The 10,582-nt window shown below is 42.9% G+C and overlaps 1 protein-coding gene across 3 annotated transcripts in view; it reads right to left on the bottom strand.

Annotated features, from left to right (window-relative positions):
• Positions 1–9,977, bottom strand: part of LOC108717191 (structural maintenance of chromosomes protein 6) — a 72,320-nt gene extending 62,343 nt beyond the window's left edge. For all 3 annotated transcript variants that reach the window (XM_018264026.2, XM_041563564.1, XM_041563565.1), the window contains exons 1-3: positions 9,856–9,977; positions 3,093–3,310; positions 543–660 (exon numbers count right to left, since the gene is read on the bottom strand). In XM_018264026.2, the coding sequence (XP_018119515.1) occupies positions 543–660; positions 3,093–3,308 (334 nt within the window). In that variant the 5' untranslated portion in view covers positions 3,309–3,310; positions 9,856–9,977. The remainder of the gene's footprint in view (positions 1–542; positions 661–3,092; positions 3,311–9,855) is intronic.
• Positions 9,978–10,582: the final 605 nt, after the last annotated feature.

Raw genomic sequence — 10,582 nt, forward strand, 5'->3', positions numbered from 1 at the left:
CAGGGACCCCGGAGACAGTTCCCACGTTGCTGGATGCCTATGTGGATCCTCTGGTGTCAAGCAACTGACAGAATTACAAATAATAAAGCAGAGTGGATTTTAATTTCCTATCCTCCTGAGGACACAACAAAAACTGGGCTAAACCCCACCTGCTGGGGGTATAGCCAGTAGGGGAGGGGCTAGTTTTGTTCTACTGTTGTGTCCTGCCCTCCTGGATGTACCAGCTATACCCCATGGTCCCTGTGTCCCCCCAAGCAGACCTGGAGAAATTAAAAGGTGATATAGTTATGAAAGATTCCCACAGGCTTTATACTGTACATCACAGGCATATTTAAAGGAAAAGGAAGCCCTGAATTAATCAGGGTGCTAAAGCGTTAGGCACCTGCCAGTGAATCCAATCACTCAGTAGGGAGCCCTGAAACAATAGGAAGATCGTGGACTGGCAGAACAGACATCCTGGGTGCCACAGCCACAAATGTGCCATGATACAGGATATGAGTATTTTTAAAAATATACAAATATTTTGTTAAAAGTATACTTACTCCCGTTGTTTCCTATAACAAAGTTAACATTTGGTCCAAAGCGAAAAGGTCCCAGCACTGAATGGCACATGAAGTTTTTCAGAAAGATGGAATCAATGATCCCAACTTCGTCTGTTCCCTTTAAATCAATAAAACAAGTACATAACTTAAGCTGTGCTTAAAGGGGATGTAAATGAAAAAAAATAAAATCCCATTTTTTATTTCTTTAATGAAAAAGAAATCTATCTCCAATATACTTTAATTAAAAATGTCTACCGTTTTATAAGAAATCTGACTGTATGCAGTGAAATGCCCCATTTGTTTTACTTGCTCTGACTGCTTCAGATAGGAAACTTCAGATGGTCCCTAACTACTTTCCAGAACTCAGGCAGCTTTATTTGTTTCCCTGCAGAGTATCGGGAAGAGAGATTTGTATCCACAGACCCAATGCAGTCTGAATATTCAGATATTATTTGACTTGTGCTGTTTTGTGATAATTTATGATGATCCCTAATCTTAACCTCCCAACAGCAGCCCAGACTACACTGAGCATGTGCGTAGTCTTGGTCTTGCAAAAATGTTTATCAAAGTTTCAAGATGACAGCCTGCGGCCAACTTTGAAAGCATAAATCATTTGTTTTATTAGGCTTCTGGTGCAGCAAGTTCATGTTTATATTTAGTATATAAAATACAGCATTTCTAGCATTATTTTATTTTAGACTTTCGTTCCCCTTTAAACCCTCAACTTGTATGAAGCTTTATATCAAAAGTTTTAAACCTTTAGCCGCATGATGAGTTTAACTTATCTTCACAAAGATGTGGACATGACGAGTCATTTTTAATTCTTGTAAAATGCTAACAAGACAAATGTATACAGGTATGGGATCTATAACCTGGAATGCTTGGGACCTGGGGATTTCTGCATATGGGATCTTTCTGTTATTTGGATTGCCATACCTTTAAAATAAAAATAATTTTAATATTAAATAACCCCAGTTGGAGTATTTTGCCACAAATATGGATTTATGTAGCTTAAATATCATCAAGTACAGGGAACTGTTCTATAATAAAAGGAAATAATTGAGATTTATTTGCTTAAAATGGATTCTATGGGAGACGGCCATCCCGTAATTCGGAGCTTTCAGCATAATAGGCTTCCGAATAAGGAATCTGTATTAAATGCTGCAAATCATTAAATGAATACGGAAGCACAGCAAAAATGATTTTCTGTGATTAGTTTTATGGGACTGTCTGGGGAGGTTCAGTTGCTGTCTGCCTAATTAGTGAATCCCTTATGGGCAAACATTACTAGACGCTGATAAGAGTAATTATAGACGCTGACAAATAATTTGACTATATGAAACATAGGTCAATATTAGTCATCAAGGGGGTTATTTATTAAAGGTCAACTTGTTAAAATTAGAATTTTTACCCTTGAAAACTCAAATGTTTCGGGATAAAAAAAACGTGAATTTTTCGAGATTTATTATTCCCCGAGGCTGCATAAAGCCAGAATCTGAAAATACTTGGCTAAAACTGTCGAGGTCAATGGCAGAAGTAGAAACCAATGGCAGAGGTCCCTTGAACCATTTGATTTTTTTTTTGCCTTCAGGTTTTTTTTATCAATTTGAGATATTCTAGTTTTTTTCCCTCAATTGCATTCAATCGAGTTTTTTACATTTGGGTTTTTTCATAAAGAAGCAAACATTCGAGTTGTGAGTTTATTCGAGGTAGAAAGAAAACGCCACAAAATCGACCTTTGATAAATAATTAATTACAGCACCCAGTCTCTCTGTTTAGGAACACAAAGGTGTGCTTGCAGAAGAAGACAAATAATAATAATAACACAAACAATGAAAAATTAAGGGGTTGTTTATCTTTATATTAACTGTTAATATGATGTAGAGATTGATATTCTGAGACAATTTGCAATTGGCTTTCATTTTTTATTATTTGTATATTTTGAGTTATTTAGCTTTTTATTCAGCAGCTCTCCAGTTTGCAATTTCAACAATCTAGTTGCTAGCGTCCAAATTACCCTAGCAACCATGCATTGGTTAATAACAGACTGATATATGAATAGGAGACTCCTGGATAGAAAGATGAATAATAAAAAGTAGCAATAACAATAAATTTGTAGCTTTACTGAGCATTTTGTTTAGACCGGGTCAGTGACCCCCCATTTGAAAGCTGGAAAGAGTCAAATAAAAAACTATAGAAAAGTTGCTTAGAACTGGTCAATCTATAACATAGTCAACTTTTAGCTTGTTATAGAATGGCCAATTCTAAGCAACTTTTCATTTGGTCTTCATTATTTATTTTCTATAGTTTTTGAATTATTTGCCTTTTTCTTCTGATTCTTTCCAGCTTTCAAATGGGGGGTCACTGACCCCATCTAAAAACACATGCTCTGTAAAGCTACAAATGTATTATTATTGTTACTTTTTATTACTCATCTTTCTATTCAGATCCTCTCCTATTCATATTCCTGTTTTATTTATTTTTTGTGCCTAACTTGCTTGAATCTGTACATTTCTGTTTGGAAACACAAAAAGTGATTTTACAACTTACTGACTGGGATTTACAGGACACTGAATTCTCATGGTCACTGTCTGCGTGTGAGTTATCGGTTTCTTTCCTTTGCTTTTTGTTCTGTCCATAGTCATAAGAGACACTGGGTCCGGCCTGAACATAATCCTCCTTATCGTATGGGTCGTCCACCTCTTGCCTTTGTTTTTTCCTTTGTGAAGAGGGAGCAATGGGGCTGCCTTCCTTTCTCTTGCCCATTGCTGCACAAGGAAAGCAGAGAGGGACAAATCACTGGACAGTTAACACCATGACAGTTGCTTCACGTTTATGTTTAATACAAAGACAATAAAGAGTAGTTAGCTTACCCCAGTACCCACGGGTGAGAGATGGGTTGGGTGGCTTCTTAAACTGAGCCAGGCATTGGCTGATGAAAAATAATGTGTTGGTCATGATCTTAAAGGCGAATTCAACCCGAAAGTAAAAAAAAACCCCTACTCCTACCCTATATAGACCCTCCTCCCCCCCAGCCTAGCTGCTAACCTGGGCAAATGCCACTAAGTCTTTACTTACCCCTCGGTGCAGATTCTGTCCAGAGAAATTCACGGCAGCTATCTTCCGGCGCTTCCATAATCTTCAGAATGAGAGAGGCATATTGGCAATAATGGGACTTTCTGTGCATGTGCAATTGTGACTGTGAATGCGCCGATACGGCACTTCACGATGATTACGAAGAGAAGAAGATGGCTGCCGTAAACTCCACTGGATAGAATCTGCACCGAGGGGTAAGTAAAGACTTAGGGGCATTTGCAGGGGGGAGTCTATGTAGGGTAGGGTTTTTTTTACTTTAGGGTTGAATTCTCCTTTAAACCTTAATCTATCTACTGCTGCTGCTGCCAGCATCCCTCTAAAACTTGCCCTACAGCTGCCAGTTTCTAAGGGATAAAGCAAACACTGCAAAGCCCCGGGGAAGTGCGCCTATTACTTACTCTCTGGGAAGGTGAGACAATATTGACAATGGCGTGATTAGTCTTGCTTTGCCCACGGCTGGGCCATGCCCCACTCTGTCATACAAGGGCATGTTTATATAAATTTAAGGCACCATTAATTGTGATAGGCAAACTGTGGCACACAGGCACTCAATTGTATGGCATAGAAAGATATGGTTGCGTGTAAGAGGGCTCCATGGCTACCGGCAGGGGCAGATTACTGCACAGGATTTTGTGTAAAAAATAAGAATGTACCAGTGCGTTATACTCATTTAGATATAGAAGAATCAGGCTGATTTATTGAATATTTCTGCAAAAACCCTAATAATCCTGCCCATCTGTTCCACTTCCTGCTCCCAGGCTGTGCAGGGGAGCCGGCGGCTCTCAGTTCACTGCACTGTAGGACAGGAACCAATCAGCAGCTAGCAGGACCTGATAGGGAACTGAAGCCTGTCTGTGCTTGTGTGACTGCAGGGCTGTGATTGGCTGTCCCCCTCCTACTGTGCTTCTGGCAGGGACCGTTGGGACACGCCCACCCCTCATCTGAAACAGGGACCAGTGAACATCTATAGGGAGCTCTAATAAAGGGGCTATTTTTAAAGGAATTGTTCAGTGTAAAAATAAAAACTGTGTAAATAGATAGGCTGTGCAAAATAAAACATGTTTCTAATATAGTTAGTTAGCCAAAAATGTAATGTATAAAGGCTGGAGTGAGTTGATGTATGACAAGTCAGTCAGAACACTATTTCCTGCTTTTCAGCTCTCTTGGTTTACACTGACTGGTTACCCTGGTTACCAGGCAGTAACCAATCAGAGACTTGAGGGGGGGCCACATGGGTCATATCTGTTGCTGAATGCTGAGGATCAATTACAAACTCACTGAACAGAAATGTACCATGCGGACCCCCTTCAAGTCGCTGACTAACTCAGAGTTATAGAGCTGAAAAGCAGGAAGTTGGATTCTGGCTGTTTTATTAGACTGTTCACTCCAGTCTTTATACATTACATTTTTGGCTAACTAACTATATCAGAAACATTTTTTATTTTGCACAGCCAATCTATTTAACCAGTTTTTATTTTCACACTGAACTCCTTTAAAGACAATGTTAATTTTTAGCACTATGTAAACGCAACACTATATATTACTCATAATTGCCTACAAAATGAGGCTTTTTTCCTTTATCCTATATGTCTCCTTTAAAAATTATTATTTCTATTTTCTTTTAATACTTATTTGCACTGCTGGGTCAGGTGCACCTGCTGGGAGAAGAATGCAGGTGCCTGGATCTTGTGATGCCAAGGTATAGGCCTAGGTAGCTTTGGGGGAACACATGCCTGGATCTGAACCAATCTGGACCCAGCAGTAGTCTAGACATGGGACCGGTAGAAGTAGACTAGGGGCCCCGCATCTCGTTAATCCATCACTGGCAGTATATGGTCTATCGCCCAGAGAGAGAGGGGCATCCACTGAGCACTCATATGTGCCCTTAAAGGAGAAGGAAACCCCCAGGGCGCTAAACCCCTCCCCCCCTCCCCTGTGCTGCCCCCCCTCCCTCCTCCCCCCTGGCCTACCTGTCCCCCTGGGCAAATGCCCCTAACTTTTTACTCACCCCTCTGCGCAGGTCCTGTCCACGGAGTTCGCAGTCGCCATCTTCTCCCACGCGCGTCTTCTTCCTGCTCTGATCGGCATTTTCTGGCGCATGCGCAGTAGGAACAGGTACCGGTACGGCTCTACTGCGCATGCGCCGAATGTCACAAAGTTTTCCGATTTCACTTCGTGACATTCGGCGCATGCGCAGTAGAGCCGTACCGGTACCTGTTCCTACTGCGCATGCGCCAGAAAACGCCGATCAGAGCAGGAAGAAGACGCGCGTGGGAGAAGATGGCGACTGCGAACTCCGTGGACAGGACCTGCGCAGAGGGGTGAGTAAAAAGTTAGGGGCATTTGCCCAGGGGGACAGGTAGGCCAGGGGGGAGGAGGGAGGGGGGCAGCACAGGGGAGGGGGGGAGGGGTTTAGCGCCCTGGGGGTTTCCTTCTCCTTTAAAGGGCTTGTTCATCTGCCAGCACTTTTTTCAGTTCAGTTGGTTTCAGATAGATCACCAGAAATAAAGATTTTTTCCATTTTTTCTTCTATTTTCTATGTATGACCGTTTTCCTAATATTGAAGTGTAAGTCTAATTTTTCACCTTTCTAAAGCAGCTCTGGGAGGGGGGTCACTGACTCTCTAAACTGTTCTAAATGGGTACATTTAGTTGATAAATTCCTTATCTTTGTCCCTGCTGAGCAGAATCCCTGAGATTCATTAAAGGGGTAGTTCACCTTAAAACAACTAGTGTTATCAGATAGATCACCAGAAATAACCTTTTCCAATGACTTTCTATTTTCTATGTGTGACCGTTTTTCTGATATTGAAGTGTAAAGTGTCATTATTCACCTTCTGAAGCAGCCCTGGGAGGGGGGTCGCCGACCCTGTAAACTGGTCTAAATTGATACATTTAGTTGATACATTTCTTATCTTTGTCCCTGTTGAGCAGAATATCTTGGTTTCATTACAGGCAGCTGTTAGAATTGATACAATAGTTGCTAATACTCCAGAGATACTGCTGAAAAATGTTTCAACTAAATGTAGGAAATTGTAACAGTTCAGAATCTGCACCTGAATGTCACGGTCGGCACCCTAAATTCAGAACCAACAGTTTAGAGTCTGCGCCTGAATTACTGAGCTGCCAGACTGAAACACCAGAGACACGAACATTAAACTTTACACTTAGATTTCGGAAAAACAGTAAAAAATAAATTATGGCAACAAATTGAAAAATTTAAACTTTATTTCTGGGGAACAATCTAAAAACAACTGAATTAAAAAAAGTGTTTGGAAGGTGAACAACCTATTTAAATACAGCTATTAGGATTGATACAATAGTTGCTAATACTCCACAGATGCTGCTGAGAAATGGATCAACTCAATGTAGGAAATTGTAACAGTTCAGAATCTGCACCTGAATGTCACGGTCGGCACCCTAAATCCAGAACCAATGCTAAGCACCCTGTTCTCGGCTCTTGCTTCCGCCTTTAACAGCCGCCTTTCACCTCGCGAGGCTAATCGGATGCCGCCAGGTCTTATTAAGAGAGGTGCCAGGCGAAGGGTTCTGAACAAGCAAAGGGGCACAACGGTAATGCAGAAGCCTTTTGGGCAGAAGGTCGCAGTACAAGGCGTACACAGAAAGCAAAGTCAAATCAGGCTGGGTCGGGCAGGCAGAGTACAAGCGGAGTCAGGCAGGCAAGGGTCAAACCAGGAAATCAATCAGGAGGGATACGGAATAGAGGAGTCAGTTACCAGGCAGGGTCAGGATTTCTGAAGTCAGGATCGTCAGAAGCAGGCGTCACAACAGATCACAGAAAATCAGAAGCTTTAATAGCACAGAAGCACCAGGAACTCACTAGGAAATAACCTATAACGGGCAATAAGAAATTGTACAGAGTCCCTTTAAATAAATTCAAATTTCGCGCTATTGCGCACTGATGTAATTACGCCAGCGTCAATACGCAGGGAAAAGATGGAAGTGCGCGCCGCGCGCACCCTAAGGCATTAGGAAAGAAACCATCAAGGAGGCAGCACATGCGGCGGGCGTCCCCACCAGCCCACTAGACCACCAGGGTACGTTTTTGTGACACTGAATTACTGAGCTGCCAAACTCAAACACCAGAGACAGGAAATTTAAAGGGGTTGTTCACCTTTAAATTAACTTTTAGTATGATATAGAGAGAGATATTCTGAGACAATTTGCAATTGGTTTTCATTTTTTTTGTGGATTTGTGGATTTCAAATTATTTAGTTTTTTATTCAGCAGCTCTCTAGTTTGCAGTTTCAGCCATCTTAGACAGGAATATGAATAGGAGTGTCCTGAATAGAAAGATGAGTAATAAAAAAGTAGCAATAACAATACATTTGTAGCCTTACAGAGCATTTGTTTTTAGATGGGGTCAATAACTCCCATTAGAAAGCTGAAAAGAGTCAGAAGAAGAAGGCAAATAATTCAAAAACTCTCAAAAATAAATAATGAAGACCAATAAAAAGTTGCTTAGAACAGGCCATTCTATAACATAGTAAAAGTTAACTTGAAGGTGAACGACCCCCTTTAAACGTTAAACTTAGATTTTTGGAAAAACTGTTAAAAATAAAAACTGGAAAGTAATTGTAAAAAGTTTTTTTTCTTGAGAATGATCTGAAAAAAACTGAACTGGAAAAAAGTGTTTGGAAGGTGAACAACTCCTTTAAAGGAGAAGGAAAGGCTTGCAGCACTTAGGGGTACACCCCCAAGTGATTGTATTTAGCGATGGGCGAATAAATTCGATTGGCACAAATTTGCAGCGAATTTCCGATTTTCACTATTTTTTCCGGAAAATGTTCGAATTTTACGATTTTTTTGTGAAACCGTTTGAATTTCACATTTTTTTCGTGAAAACTGTCAATTTCAAGATTTTTTTCGTGAAAATGTTTGAATTTCAAGATTTTTCTGTGAAAACGCTCTAATTTCATGATTTTCTCGTGAATTTTGTGGGAAATTTGCGAATTTTTTGGCAAAGCAGAGAAATTCGCCCATCACTAATTGTATTGACTTACCTGAAACCGTGGGGCTGGTGCTCCTATCAGCAGAAAACTGCACCGGCCCCGGGTTATACCAGTGAGCACCACAGAGCCATCCTCTTCCAGGCTTCTTCATTCTTTGTGCGGCTGCACATGGGCAGTAGAACGAGTTAAACTTTAACTAAAAAGTCGGCTATTTCATTCTACTATGCGTTTGCCCCAGGAAATTTGAAGAAAGAAGAAGCTGGAAGAGGATCTCTCCGTGGTGCTCTCTAGTATAACCCTGGGCCAGTGCTCCTATCAGCAGAAAACTGCACCGGCCCGGGGTTATACCAGGGAGCACCACGGAGAGTTCCTCTTTCATCTTCTTCTTTCTTCAAATTTCCAGGGGCAGACGCATTTCAGGTAAGTCAAAACAATCACTTGGGGGAGCCTAACATTTGGCACTGGTGCATGAAGACTTTCCTTCTCCTTTAAAAGCAGCAGTAGACAGACAGGTAAGTTGTAAGTGTAGCTGGGGGTATGAGCCAGGCAATATTAACCACTGTACCAGTAGCGTAACTAGAGGGGGGCGGGCACTGGTGCGTGACGCACAGCCGGGCCCCGCCCCCTCCGTATGGCCCGCATTTTCAGTGGCGCGCAGGCTGCCGGTGGGCCCTGAGGGGGTGGTGCGGGCCCTGGCCCACTCGCACACCCTGCTCCCCCGGTAGTTCCCCCACTGCACTGTACTAAGTAAGTGCAATCAGAGCAGTTGTACAAAAGTGTAACACTTCTATTCTCTATACCCACATGATAAAAGCAGGTATTTGCACTGGGCAGCTCTGGGCATGTCAGGGGCCTCTGGGGGGGGGTTAGTCTCCTCACAACACTGACACTTTGCCCCAATTATTATCTCCAGTAAATAGATGAGGAGTGGCCAACCTGTAGTCTCCCATCAGTCCCAGTGTCCCACTCACAGAATAGTATATACCCCCCTGCACCCCAGCCTTCCACCTCCTCCCCCACCTGCCCAACAACCATTACTATCACATGTTCATTGTGGGGAACTACATCTCCCAGCATCCTCCAAAAGTTACGCACATAATCACTGCCAAACTGAAACATCTCCTGTAGAAGCGACTGCGTCATTCCCTCCCAGCTACAACTCGTCTCTCCACTCACCTACCCAGTGTCCCAGCATTGTCAGGAAACTATAACTCCCAGAAACCTCTTCTGCTCTAAGTCACTCACCAGAGATACGCCGACCCGATAGCTGGCGGCTCACCCGAGTCCTACCAGCCGGCCCTCAGCTCCACCTCAGCGCAACAAACCCCGCCCCGTATGGAGTCTTCCCTTTCTTCCCGATACATAGCGGGGCTGTGCTACAAGAAAGGGGCGGGGCTTGGTTGTCCCAGGGAAGTGACTAAGTGCTTTGGTATCAATATAGAGAGAGAGCTTTGGGCAGGGCTGGTTTAGGTAGTATAGGGGTGAGCAATTGCTCTAGCGCCCGCAGGCCTGGTTTTGTGGTGAGGCCAGAAAGGCCTGGGCCCAGGGTGACACAATATTAGGGGTGGCATACCGTCCAGACACTTTCCTGGCAAGCAGTGGGGAGCACAGCTCCAGATCCTCTGGTGCTGACATGAAGGGGGGCCCGGCAGTGCTGCACTTTTGAAAGAGCCCCCCTTGAGAGCGGGAAAGCCATGTGGCCATTTTTGAAGTCCCGAACATCCGAAATACGGAATTGCCGAATAGCCAAAGCCACGAAAACAGCTGAAGGACCCGAAGCCATGAAAACAGCCGAACTCCCAAAGCGGCGAAAAGACCCGAAGTCACGAAAGGAGGCGACGTTGAAGTCCTGAAGCCACGAGTTCAATTCTACTGAACATTTGTGTTTTTTTATTTTTTAATCCCCTGGCCACAAATGTATTATTTTAATATTCTATAGGCCCCTGCTACCAATGTTTTTTTCCAAAAAAAT

Source organism: Xenopus laevis, chromosome 5L (genome assembly GCF_017654675.1).
Source record: "Xenopus laevis strain J_2021 chromosome 5L, Xenopus_laevis_v10.1, whole genome shotgun sequence".
Lineage (NCBI taxonomy): Eukaryota > Metazoa > Chordata > Amphibia > Anura > Pipidae > Xenopus > Xenopus laevis.